This window comes from Notolepis coatsorum (genome assembly GCF_963971535.1).
Source record: "Notolepis coatsorum genome assembly, chromosome: 16".
NCBI classification, from domain to species: Eukaryota; Metazoa; Chordata; class Actinopteri; order Aulopiformes; family Paralepididae; genus Notolepis; species Notolepis coatsorum.
This window is the reverse complement of record NC_140180.1, coordinates 2,550,646-2,564,959: the sequence shown is the minus strand read 5'-3', so window position 1 is coordinate 2,564,959 and position 14,314 is coordinate 2,550,646. Positions and strand designations below refer to the sequence as shown.

Sequence of the window (14,314 nt, the reverse complement as noted above, 5' to 3'; positions counted from 1 at the left end):
GCTTAACGAGTCAGCGCAAGACAGTGCATGTGAGCGGATCGGAGCGTGAGCGGCGCGGGGCGCGGAGCGGCCGGTTTTGACGTGAGCGAGGAGTGGGTTTTAAAATGAGTCGGCGCGACGTCCGGAGCGAGAGTTCTCCTCCGCTCCAATCCACTCCAGGCCGCTCACAGTGGTTTAACACTGTTGATGTAATATATACATGCAGTACAATGTCAAAGCAACAGATGGCGATGTACAAACATGAAGGCCATTTTCAACCAATGAGAAGGGTTCAGGCTTCGTCACTGTAGAGACGCCCACCATAGATATCTATGACGCCCACACTCACTCTCCTGTTAGAAAAGGTATCGACGCCATTGTTGTTGACGTTAGCTTACATGCTAACGTTAATGGCAGCGACCATAGCATTGTGGCTCGGCTAGCCTATCATCGCTTAATAGAACTAGTGAATGGATAAACAACGTTATTTAACATTGCAGAATGGCTACAATTACAATGCGGCTCAATACAAACAATTGTTAAGGGGCCCAGGGGGTGTAGACTGTTGTAGTTTGAGCTCATTTACACCATGCTCCAAAAAAGAAAAAGAAAAACTGCCGAGCGATCTGGCGCGGGGAGCGGGGAGCGCTCGATTCAAGGTGAGTGGGGAGCGAGCGGAGAGCGACTTGGGGGCGGGGTCAACATGAGCGATTAGCGGAGCGGACCAAGCTTTAAAGAGCGAAGAGCGGATTTCTCGGCCGCGCCGATCCGCTCACGTGGTCTGGCGCAAGAGCGCACACACAAAAGCACACACGCATGATATCTGATTTATTAATGCCAAATAATGGACGACGACCGCAATTGGCACTTGAAAAGTGTAAATGATGGATTAGTCAGTAACAATTCATGACAGCTTGTATAGCTCACCTGGTTAGTGCCCTGCCTGTCGACCATATGCTCCCCGGTTCGAATCTCTTGCTTACTTTTTCTTTTTCGTAACGTTAAATAATCTATCCACTCTGGTGTCCCAAAAAGGACAATAACACCACCTTATGCATACTGCACCTTATGTGAATACTGTGATACTGTGAATACTGTATATTTCAGTTGGTTAGATAGTAAATTCTATTGACTTATTTGTTTACACTGCTTGTGTTGTTTTCACTACCTGTGTACCCCCCCATGCTGCTATGATGCCTGAATTACCCCAAGGGGATCAATAAAAGAATATCTTATCTTATCAACCAGAGTGGATAAATTAATTAACGTTACAGAAAAAAAAGAAGTATCCAAGAGATTGGAACCGGGGACCATATGGTCCACAGGCAGGGGACTAACCAGTTGAGCTATACAAGCTGTGATGAATTGTTATTATAAAATACAATATTATAAAATCCTGTCAGGAAGCGTTCCTCAAAGCATGAATGAACCGTTTACCGGCATTTCTAAGCACTTTAAACTTACCAAAACTTTAGCGCACATAAAGTCATGCGGAAACAGCTGTTCCTGGAGGCAGTACTGTGATACGCATTTGCATTTCAGCGTCCTGCTACGCTCATAGCGAGGGGGGCGTACTAGTGTAGGTCAGTGGCCAATCAGAGCGCAAAACGGGAACCCGGAAACACGAACACGTTGGTAAAAGCATAGACGCGTCCTAACTGGGGTGGGTAGTTCATTCCACCATTGTGGGGCAAGGACTGAGAAAAGGCGGCTTCCTGCTGTTAGTGAACCAGGGGGCGGGGCTTCCTACTGTTAGTGAACCAGAGGGGCGGGGCTTCCAGGGGGCAGGACTTCCTGTTACCTCCACGTGGCGCTCCAGCTCCTGCAGCAGGGTGGGGTACTTGTCGAGCCGCATGAAGGGTCGACTGAGGCTGGTGGTCAGGGTCAGGATCCCTGGAGCACTGGCCCCCTGGCTCTCCATGAACCTGTCCAGCTCCTCACTGAGGGGGGGGGGGGGGGGGAGCGGGGAGAGAGAGGGGGGAGGGGGGAGGAGAGGGAGAGGGGGGAGGGGGAGAGGGGAGGGGAGAGAGAGAGAGGGAGAGAGGGGAGAGAGAGAGGAGAGGGGAGAGAGGAGAGAGAGGGGGGGGGGGGGAAGAGAGAGGGGGGAAAGAGAGGGGAGAGAGAGAGGGGGGAGGGGGAGAGAGGGGAGGGAGAGAGGGGAGAGAGAGAGGAGAGGAGAGAGAGAGGGGGAAAGAGAGGGGAGAGAGAGAGGGGGGGGAGAGAGAGGGGGGAGAGAGGGGAGGGGGGAGGAGGGGGAGAGGGGGGGAGGAGGGGGAGAGGGGGGAGAGAGGGAGGGGAGGGGGAGAGGGGAGGGGGAGAGGGGAGGGGGGAGGAGGGGGAGAGGAGGGGGAGAGGGAGTAGAGGGGGGAGGGGGGGAGAGAGGAGAGAGAGAGTGGGGGGGAGAGAGAGAGGGGGGAGGGAGAGAGGGGAGGGAGGAGAGAGAGAGAGGGAGGGAGAGAGAGGGGGGGAGAGTGAGAGGGGAGGGGAGAGAGAGGAGAGGGGAGAGAGGGGGGGAGAGAGAGAGGGGGGAGAGAGAGAGGGGGGGAGAAAGAGAGAGAGGGGGGAGAGGAGAGAGGGGGAGATAGAGAGGGGGGAGAGAGAGAGGGGGGGAGAGGAGAGAGAGAGGGGAGAGGGAGAGGGGGGAGAGAGAGAGGGGAGAGAAAGAGACAGAGACACACAGCCGTTTAATTCCAACAGAACTATGTCAACGGTAAATAAAGACGTTAACATGTGACTTTGCGTGATCTGTAGTGTGTCAGTGTGTAGCTCTATCAGGGTGTGTGTTGTGTGTGTAACCAGGGTGTGTGTTGTGTGTGTAGCAGGGTGTGTGTTGTGTGTGTAGCAGGGTGTGTGTTGTGTGTGTAACAGGGTGTGTGTTGTGTGTGTAGCAGGGTGTGTGTTGTGTGTGTGTAACAGGGTGTGTGTTGTGTGTGTAGCAGGGTGTGTGTTGTGTGTGTAGCAGGGTGTGTGTTGTGTGTGTAGCAGGGTGTGTGTTGTGTGTGTAACAGAGTGTGTGTTGTGTGTGTAACAGGGTGTGTGTTGTGTGTGTAGCAGGGTGTGTGTTGTGTGTGTAACAGAGTGTGTGTTGTGTGTGTAACAGGGTGTGTGTTGTGTGTGTAGCAGGGTGTGTGTTGTGTGTGTAACAGGGTGTGTGTTGTGTGTGTAACAGGGTGTGTGTTGTGTGTGTAGCAGGGTGTGTGTTGTGTGTGTAACAGGGTGTGTGTTGTGTGTGTAACAGGGTGTGTGTTGTGTGTGTAACAGGGTGTGTGTTGTGTGTGTAACAGGGTGTGTGTTGTGTGTGTAACAGAGTGTGTGTTGTGTGTGTAACAGGGTGTGTGTTGTGTGTGTAACAGGGTGTGTAGTTGTGTGTGTAACAGAGTGTGTGTTGTGTGTGTAGCAGGGTGTGTGTTGTGTGTGTAACAGGGTGTGTGTTGTGTGTGTAACAGGGTGTGTAGTTGTGTGTGTAACAGGGTGTGTGTTGTGTGTGTAGCAGGGTGTGTGTTGTGTGTGTAACAGAGTGTGTGTTGTGTGTGTAACCAGTGTGTGTTGTGTGTAGTTGCACCAGGTTGTGTCAGAAAGTCAAGTCGAGGAAAAACCTTCTCGCTGACGATGGAAATGAGCTGTTGGTGTGAAAACAGTCAACATGACCACAGCTATAGATATCCTGTCAACACCCAGCTTCCTGTGTGTGTGTGTGTGTGTGTGTGTGTGTTAAACTCAACTTTCGCTGCAGTGGTTTATCCGTCCCAACCACTACTACAACATTATTATATAAAGTACATTATGATATAAAAGTACAAGTACATTATGGTATAAAAGTACATTATGATATAAAAGTACATTATATAAAGTACATTATGGTATAAAAGTACATTATGATATAAAGTACATTATTATATAAAAGTACATTATGATATAAAAGTACATTATTATATAAAAGTACATTATGATATAAAAGTACATTATGATATAAAGTACATTATGATATAAAAGTACATTATGGTATAAAAGTACATTATGATATAAAGTACATTATGATATAAAAGTACATTATGATATAAAGTACATTATGATATAAAAGTACATTATGATATAAAAGTACATTATGATATAAAAGTACATTATGGTATAAAAGTACATTATTATATAAAAGTACATTATATAAAGTACATTATGGTATAAAAGTACATTATGATATAAAGTACATTATGATATAAAAGTACATTATGATATAAAAGTACATTATGATATAAAAGTACATTATGATATAAAAGTACATTATGGTATAAAAGTACATTATGATATAAAAGTACATTATGATATAAAAGTACATTATGATATAAAAGTACATTATGGTATAAAAGTACATTATGATATAAAAGTACATTATATAAAGTACATTATATAAAGTACATTATGGTATAAAAGTACATTATGATATAAAGTACATTATTATATAAAAGTACATTATGATATAAAAGTACATTATGATATAAAAGTACATTATGATATAAAAGTACATTATTATATAAAAGTACATTATGATATAAAAGTACATTATGATATAAAAGTACATTATTATATAAAGTACATTATGATATAAAAGTACATTATGGTATAAAAGTACATTATGATATAAAAGTACATTATATAAAGTACATTATGGTATAAAGTACATTATGATATAAAAGTACATTATGATATAAAAGTACATTATGATATAAAAGTACATTATGGTATAAAAGTACATTATGATATAAAAGTACATTATATAAAGTACATTATGGTATAAAAGTACATTATGATATAAAGTACATGATTATATAAAAGTACATTATGATATAAAAGTACATTATGATATAAAAGTACATTATGATATAAAAGTACATTATGATATAAAAGTACATTATGGTATAAAAGTACATTATGATATAAAAGTACATTATATAAAGTACATTATGGTATAAAAGTACATTATTATATAAAGTACATTATGATATAAAAGTACATTATGATATAAAAGTACATTATGATATAAAAGTACATTATGGTATAAAAGTACATTATGATATAAAAGTACATTATATAAAGTACATTATGGTATAAAAGTACATTATGATATAAAGTACATTATTATATAAAAGTACATTATGATATAAAAGTACATTATGATATAAAAGTACATTATGATATAAAAGTACATTATGATATAAAAGTACATTATGATATAAAAGTACATTATTATATAAAGTACATTATGATATAAAAGTACATTATGGTATAAAAGTACATTATGATATAAAGTACATTATGATATAAAAGTACATTATGATATAAAGTACATTATGATATAAAAGTACATTATGATATAAAAGTACATTATTATATAAAGTACATTATGATATAAAAGTACATTATGATATAAAAGTACATTATGATATAAAGTACATTATGATATAAAAGTACATTATGATATAAAAGTACATTATATAAAGTACATTATGGTATAAAAGTACATTGTGATATAAAAGTACATTATGATATAAAGTACATCATGGTATAAAAGAACATTATGATATAAAGTACATTATGATATAAAAGTACATTATGATATAAAAGTACATTATTATATAAAAGTACATTATTATATAAAGTACAATATAAAAGAACATTATGATATAAAGTACAATATTATATTATATTATATTTTACCTTTATTTAGCCAGATAAAACATTAAGAACAGGTTTCTTATTTACAATGTCGATCTGGTCCAGGAGGCCCAAACAGGAATACAAAAATATGTGTTATATAATAAAATAAAAGCACAGAATCATACACATAAACACATGCACAGCCTATGTACAAAAAGAATAAACAGGGGGGGAGTAGGGGGGGGGTGAAAGTGTGTGTGTGTGTGTGTGCGTGTGTGTGCGTGTGTGTGTGTGTGTGTGTGTGTGTGTATGCAAACAGATGCGTGTGTCTAGGTGCGAGTATGAGGTGAATGAGTGCTTAAATTAGTGCTTAAAGTACATCATCAGGGGTGTAAATAATACCCAGAAATGATTAGGGCTGTACCGAATGCTTCGAAGCTTCGATCATAATGTTGACATTTGAATTCTAAATCAACATTCGAATTTTTTATTAAAAAGATTTTATTTTTATCTTTTTTTTGTCTATTCAATCTGTTTAAACCAATGGGAGTTTCTTCACAGTTGCAGTTAAAGATTAGGCTACATTAATATTATAGTATTATACTATAAGACGTCACCATCACTTTCATACCAACGTGCCCTTATTGGATTATTTATGTTGATGAAACTGATGAGTTATATGCATTAAAGAAAGTTGATTTAATAAAAGAAAAATACTAATTTAATCAGATTCATCAATTTATTCAAATTGAGGATTAGACATTCGAAGCTTCGTTCGAATACTTCAATCGAAGCTTCGAATGTTAAAAAATGACATTCGGTACAGCCCTAGAAATTATACTTACTCAAGTGAAAGTATGGGTACCGTCTCAAATCGTACTCAAGTATCTGGCTAAAAACAGATCGAGTAAAAGTAAAAAAGTTTCTACTTTGAAATGCACTTAAGTACTAAAAAGTAAAAGTAAAAACCTTTTTTTATTGCAAGGGATAGATCAGGGGTCTCAAACTCATTCCATCGTGGACCAAGTTTTCATTTTAACTACACATTGCACCAGGTGAGTTACCGTAGTTGAAAAGGTGAGCCAATCAGCTGGTGTTTAGGCTGGAATGAAACCAAGCAGACACTCACACAAGGACCAATCAAGTCAAGTCAAGTCAAGAGTTTATTTGTCACGGCATACAAGTATACAGTGAAATGCGGGGGGTCTTGCCTGCAACGATTGTGCAATAATACAATAATGCCATACTACAATAATAAGAATCCAATAGGACGAGAATAAGACATTTGTGCAATAATACAAGTAATAAGAATAAAGACATAACAGGTAAATGTACATGAAGTTTACAAAAAGCATGGTAAGACATGCTAAGGTCCTGCGATAGTGCAATACACTGTTAGCTACGGATGAGGCACTGGGTCTTATGTACACTACTATACAATGCTATACTATACAATCTACAGTTATACTATGTGTCCTTATGCTAGCTTGCTATATCCATCTGTTTACTATACAAGAACCACTCCCGTTCTTGTTTTTAAAGTGACCTTTCATCAATCAGCATGGGTATGGGCGGGTTCATTTTCCATTGATGGGGATTTGATTGTCCGTTTTTAAATAAAATGCGGTTTAATAGGTTAATAACGTTAGCGTTAGTTCGGCCAGAGAAACAATATACTAATTAAAATGTTGGACCTGCGAGATTTGTACTTTGTAGGTCTGCATTTTAAATGTAAGGAGTAAAAAGTATAGTAGTATACAAACCTAATAATACTCGAGTAAAGTACAAATCCCCCAAAACAGTACTTTAAGTATTGTAACGAAGCACAATTACTCAAGTACTTTACACTCCTGAACATGACAAAGTGAGATGAGACCTGGACAGTAGCTGACTGCACAGTGGAGTTGCAGAAGGGAAAGCCTGACACCCTGTGGCGCTAAGGGGAACTACACCTAGTTGTCAGCCTTGGAAAAGAGCCAATGCAATTAAATACAGCATTGCATGATTGTAAACAAACTATTCTCACACACTAAAGAAATATATGGAGTTTTATAATACCGTGTCATATTAACATAGATAATGTATGTTTCATCTCAAATAAATGTATTCTATCCATGTTAATGTATAGTAAGTAAAGTAAGTAATGTTTATTTATATAGCACCTTTCACAGACCAGCGTCACAGGGCTGTGTAAGTGCTTCACGCAGTTAAAACATCAGTAAAGTAAAGGATAGGATAGCGGCATGGTAAAAGAGAAATGATTAAAAACGTGAAAGATCAGGAAACCCAAAACAGATCAAAAAGACATAAAAGATTTACACAGAGCATAATTAGCCAAACGCCTGTTTGAACGGCACAGTCTTCAGCTGCTTTTTAAAGGTGTTTACAGAGACCACAGATCTAAGGTCCAAGGGCCGAGCCGTTCCACAGCCTGGGGGGGGGGGGGGCACGGGTTTCGAAGGCTCTGTCCCACTTTTGTCTTCAATCTAGACCACAGGGACGGCCAGCGAGCCGTGGTCAGACGACCTGAGCGATCCGTTGGTGGTGTGTTTTGGACGCAGTGGGTCACAGATGTAGGCAGGTGCCGGACCGTGGAGTGCTCTGTAGGTGATGACCGGAACCTTAAAGTGAATTCTAAATTTGATGGGGAGCCAGTGCAGCAGGGAAACTAAGATGGGAGTGATGTAGTGATGCACGATATATCGGCCGATATGGCCGTTTTTTACACATCGGTATCGGTCCGATATCAAGATAGGGCCGATATAAAATAATAAAAAAAAAAAAAACGTATTTTTTTTTTAATCTTTTTTCTTTTCTTTTTACATGTTTTGGCCTTAAATAGTTTCAAAATATCAGTAATTTCTGAAATAAGTTACAAAAGTTTAAAAAAAAGTATGCGTTTGGAAATAGCTCTTTATTTGATTATCATAAAAAGTGTTTTCTATACAGAGATATCGACATCGGTAAATATCGGTATCGGCCAGAACAGCAATATTAATATCGGTTATCGGTATCGGCCACAATTTTCACATCGGTGCATCACTAGAGTGATGTGGTGGCAGTACTTTCTGGACCTATAGTCGGCAGCCCTGCGGCTGAATTCTGGACCGTTTGTAGCCCAGAGTGGACGCGTGGAGGCAGGTGGACGGGGGGGGGGGGGTTACAGTGGTCCAGGCAGGTGGACGGGGGGTTACAGTGGTCCAGGCGGGAGGCAGGTGACGGGGGTTACAGTGGTCCAGGCAGGTGGACGGGGGGTTACAGTGGTCCAGGCGGGAGGCAGGTGGAGGGGGTTACAGTGGTCCAGGCAGGTGGACGGGGGTTACAGTGGTCCAGGCAGGTGGACGGGGGTTACAGTGGTCCAGGCAGGTGGACGGGGGTTACAGTGGTCCAGGCAGGTGGACGGGGTACAGTGGTCCAGGCAGGTGGACGGGGGTTACAGTGGTCCAGGCAGGTGGACGGGGTTACAGTGGTCCAGGCGGGAGGCAGGTGGACGGGGGGGGGGGTTACAGTGGTCCAGGCGGGACGAAACACAAGCATGAGAACAATCATTTCCAGCTCCGCCTGGGACTCAACAGATCCAAGTTTAGCAATATTTCGCAGATGGAAAAACAGGTACGTGTCAGAGTATGTATGCATGTATGTATGTATGTTGTATGTATGTATGTATGATGTATGTATGTATGTATGTATGTATGTATGTATGTATGTACAGCTATAAATGTTCGGACATCCTTTGTTCATCATTTTGGCTCTCTGTTTGGGTCTGTATGGGTTCCAGACTTCAGGCTGTCCCCGACTGCAAAGGATTTGCAACCAAGTATTAAAAGTGACCCATTTTAGGGTGGCTAAGTGGCGCAGTGGGCAAGGCGCTCGCCACCAACGCAGGATACGCTGGGTTCGAGCCCAGCTCTCGGCATTGCTACCAGCTTGGCTGGTCGTTCATACTAACACAATTGGCAGTAGTAGGGGGTGGAAGCCGGTGGGTGGGGATCGGACGTTGTGGACAGCGACTCCTACAGGTCGGTTGGTGCGCCTGCGCAGTAGAATCAGGAAGCGACGGGGGCGGCGTGTCCCTCCCACGCATTACTCCTCGCGCTGTGCAGGTGTGTGTGTGTGTGTGTGTGTGTGTATGTCTCTCTGTGTGTATCCCTGTGTGTGTGTGTGTGTCTCTGTGTGTGTGTGTGTGTGTGTGTGTGTGTGTGTGTGTGTGTGTGTGTGTGTGTATGTCTCTGTGTGTATCCTGTGTGTGGTGTGTGTGTGTGTGTGTGTGTATGTCTCTCTGTGTGTATCCCTGTGTGTGTGTGTGTGTCTCTGTGTGTGTGTGTGTGTGTGTGTGTGTGTGTGTGTGTGTGTGTGTGTGTGTGTGTGTGTGTATGTCTCTGTGTGTATCCCTGTGTGTGTGTGTGTGTGTGTGGTGTATGTCTCTGTGTGTGTATCCCTGTGTGTGTGTGTGTGTGTGTGTGTGTGTGTGTGTGTGTGTATGTCTCTCTGTGTGTATCCCTGTGTGTGTGTGTGTGTGTGTGTGTGTGTGTGTCTCTGTGTGTGTGAGAGAGAGCAGACTGACCTGTGGTCAGTCAGGATGCAGACGGCTGCCGGGTGGCTGCAGCAGTACGAGAGATACAGGGTCCTGATCTGACACATGAGGTTCAGGTAACAACCAGACACTCTCTGCTGACCCTCTGACACCCTGCAGGGGGGGGGGGGGGGGGGGGGAAGAGAGGGGGGGAGGGGGAGAGAGAGAGGGGGAGAGAGGGGGGGGGAGGAGGGGAGAGAGGGGGGGGAGAGGGGGAGAGAGGAGAGGGGGGAGAGAGGGGGGGGAGAGGGGAGAGAGAGGGGGGGAGAGAGGGGGAGAGGGGGGAGAGAGAGGGGGGGGAGAGAGAGGGGGGGAGAGAGAGGGGGGGGAAGGAGAGGGGAAGAGAGAGAAGGGGGAGAGGGGAGAGAGAGGGGGAGAGAGAGGGAGAGGAGAGGGGGGAGAGAGAGGGGGGGGAGAGGGGGGGGATGGAGAGAGGGGGGAGGGGGAGGGAGAGAGGGGGAGAGAGAGAGAGGAGAGGGGGGAGGGATGGAGAGAGGGGGGAGAGAGAGAGGGGGGGATGGAGAGAGGGGGGAGAGAGGGGGGGGAGAGAGGAGATGGGGGAGGAGAGGGGGAGGGGGAGGGAGGGGGAGAGAGAGAGAGAGCGAGAGAGCGAGAGAGCGAGAGCAAGAGCGAGAGCGGAGCGGGAGAGCGAAAGGAGAGAGGGGGGAGAGAGGAGAGAGAGGGGGAGAGAGAGATAGGAGGGTCAGAGAGGTGGAGAGGAAGAGAGAGAGATGGAGAAAGAGAGAGATGGAGATGAGAAAGAGGGAGATGGAGATGAGAAAGAGGGAGAGAGAGAGAAAGAGAGGTGGGAGAGAGACATATTTGAATAACGGAGGCCTGACTGACAGTGTTCACCCTTCTGCTCTACATGCCGTCTGAGACGCAGCAGCAGTTTACAGCACAGCAGTTGAACTCACGCCGGTCCCTGGTGCCTGGTTTGGTCCCAGTCTGGGGCTGTGAGGACGAGTGATGTGGTGTTTTTATTTCACATCCTCTGGTGCTGCTCAGCGGCCCAGAGATATTAAATAAATATAGGTGTAATTTGATCAAAAAAATAAATATAGGTGTGGCGTGGGGAAGGTTTAGAGGGGAACACACATAAATCATTATCGAGGGAGGGCCGTGAACGGTGCAGACGGAGGGCTGCATGGTTGGAGTACACAGGCTACATCAAGGAACGGTGCTCTCATCAATTTGGTCGATTTGCTTTAGTTTACGAGTCAGATTGAGAGGTCACGCTTACCTTGTGTGTGTACGGTTCAGTGTCGTGTAGGGTTGAGTGGCGATGATGATAATCGGTCACAATATTTTGTCATCTCGAGTGAGGAAATGCACATCGACTATAGGGGTGTAAAGGTACACGTATCCGTACCGAACCGTTTCAGTACCGGACCTTCGGTTCAGTACGCGCGCTGTGTACCGAACAAATACAACGGTACGTTAACCACTAGCGAACGTACATGCATAACTTTTTTTTTGCGTGCAGAATGGAATTCAAACTCCAAGTTCACTCCTTCCCAAACACAGAGATTACCTGTAATTAGCATAGGCTTAGTGTGGCGAACACACACACACACACACAACACACACACCTCTCTCTCAGTGCGTGATGTGGAATTGGTGCTAGATTGAGAAGGGGCAGTTTAATTTTTTATTTTAACGCTTACTTTTTTTTTAACAAGTCGATTATTAATTTCAATATAGAATATTTGTTGACAGCCCTACAAGTACAATTAGTTACTGCACACTACATCACCCTGAGTGGAACATGGAAAGCCAAACTTCCCCCACTGTACCGAAAACCCGTACCGAACAGTGACTTCAAAACCGAGGTACGTACCGTACCATGGTTTTTGTGTACCGTTACACCCCTAACATCGACCGTAACTGCAAGATGTTTGGAGTTGCAGTAACGTGAGTGCTGCCTGCAGCTCCTTTAGGTGGTGAAGCTCACTAAGTCACTGACACTGGAGAACCAACAAACCCGGCCCTGCAGGGGAGAAGCTGTGTCTTAACACTTTGGATGCCACCAACGCTATAAGTCGTTAGTTCATGCCGCCAGTTGAGTGCCGCCAACGACATATGTCGTGTTTGACGTTTTTATTTTTTTTATTGGCGGTTTGAATTCATATTTCATCAATCGAGCCTCGGGGTAGTGCTGCAGAGTCTCTCTGAGCTCAATTGGGAAGATACCGCCCCCTATCGTCTCTCCCTGTGTAACTGCACCCCATTAGTTCAGACTGATGCAGGGGGAGTGGTTAGTTTGCTCATTTTATTTTTCCGTCAAGGCATCTGAGAGACCAAGTGATCGCCGGCCCTCAGAACAGCGACGACTATGTATTTACAGTACCAACACTGTAATCAATAAGCGTGATCGATATTTGGAATGGCGATCAGGAATTGGAATAATCTTTTTGGATAACATCTGATCTCAGGTAAGGAATCTATTTGACCAGTCTTAGGATAATCAGACCTGTTTTCACGGAGATATAAGCTTTTTCCCTATGCGTGTGTTTGTGTGCGCGTGATTCCTGATCAGGAAATGAGAGAATCGATTTTTCAGCCCGCCTCTATAGCGTGCATAAATACACATATACTATCGATAATCTAGCGTTTATTTGAAAACGATTCATAAATAGGCCGTAAAATGACAACGTTTTTGTGTATTCTAGAATATTCACCGATCTTCTGCTTTCTTCACAGATACCCTCGTTTAGTCTGGTGTGAGCCCCGTATCAGAATCAATGCGCTCCCCTGATGTAAACAGAACCGGTGTCAGTCTGGTATCAGCACTGATGTAAACAGAACCTGGTGTCAGTCTGGTATCAGCCCTGATGTAAACAGAACCAGTCTGGTGTCAGTCTGGTATCAGCCCTGATGTAAACAGAACCGGTGGTCAGTCTGGTATCAGCCCTGATGTAACAGAACCGGTGTCAGTCTGGTATCAGCCCTGATGTAAACAGAACCCGGTGTCAGTCTGGTATCAGCCCTGATGTAAACAGAACCAGTGTCAGTCTGGTATCAGCTCTGATGTAAACAGAACCAGTCTGGTGTCAGTCTGGTATCAGCCCTGATGTAAACAGAACCGGTGTCAGTCTGGTATCAGCCCTGATGTAAACAGAACCGGTGTCAGTCTGGTATCAGCCCTGATGTAAACAGAACCGGTGTCAGTCTGGTATCAGCTCTGATGTAAACAGAACCGGTGTCAGTCTGGTATCAGCCCTGATGTAAACAGAACCAGGTGTCAGTCTGGTATCAGCCCTGATGTAAACAGACCCGGGGTGAGTATTATGGTCTGGTATCAGCCCTGATGTAAACAGACCCGGGGTGAGTATTATGGTCTGGTTCTTACTTGGTGCACTCCTCCAGGGCGACACACAGACCCTGCTGGAAGATCAAGATCTCCTCCAAGTTACCGACCAGACTGCTGCTGTCTGCACTGCTCAGCCTGGAGGGGGGGGGGGGGGGAGGGGGGTGGGGTGGGGAGGGGGGGGAGGAGAGAGGGAGGGGGGGAGAGGGAGGGGAGGGAGAGGGAGAGGGGGGGGAGAGAGGGGGGGAGGGGGGGGGGGGGAGGGAGGGGGGGGAGAGGAGGGAGGAGGGGTGGGAGAGGGAGGGAGGGGAGAGGGGAGAGGGGGGGGGAGAGAGGGGGGGGAGAGAGGGGGGGAGGGGGGGGGAGGAGGGGGAGGGGGGGAGAGGGTGAGAGGGAGGAGGGAGAAGAGGGAGAGAGGGAGAGGAGGGAGAGGAGAGGGGTGGAGGGAGGGGGGAGAGAGGGAGAGGGAGAGGGAGGGAGAGGGAGAGGGAGGGAAAGGGGAGGGGGGGAGGGAGGGAAAGGGGGAGAGAGAGAGGAGGGTCAGAGAGGAGGGAGAGAGAGAGGAGAGAGACACACATGTATAATAATTTGCCTGAGTGGAGGCAACATCAACTTAATTCAGTTAAGCACTTAAGACACTGAGGTTGGTTCACTGGTAATCTAGGGGTGGGGGGGGGGGGGGGGGGGGCGGTAGCAACAACGATATATCACAAATTTTAGTGCTGATATTATATCGATGCAGTGACACCAAGTATTGATATTTAAAATACATTTATAAATAAATAAAAGGAATTTTGCTC

The 14,314-nt window shown here is 44.7% G+C and overlaps 1 protein-coding gene across 1 annotated transcript in view; it reads right to left on the bottom strand.

Annotated features, from left to right (window-relative positions):
• arhgef6 (Rac/Cdc42 guanine nucleotide exchange factor (GEF) 6) overlaps positions 1–14,314 on the bottom strand; it is a 78,885-nt gene that overhangs the window by 40,158 nt on the left and 24,413 nt on the right. Inside the window, exons 5-7 of the mRNA XM_084331363.1 lie at positions 13,557–13,652; positions 10,196–10,318; positions 1,781–1,919 (exon numbers count right to left, since the gene is read on the bottom strand). Coding sequence (XP_084187489.1) covers positions 1,781–1,919; positions 10,196–10,318; positions 13,557–13,652 — 358 coding nt within the window. The remainder of the gene's footprint in view (positions 1–1,780; positions 1,920–10,195; positions 10,319–13,556; positions 13,653–14,314) is intronic.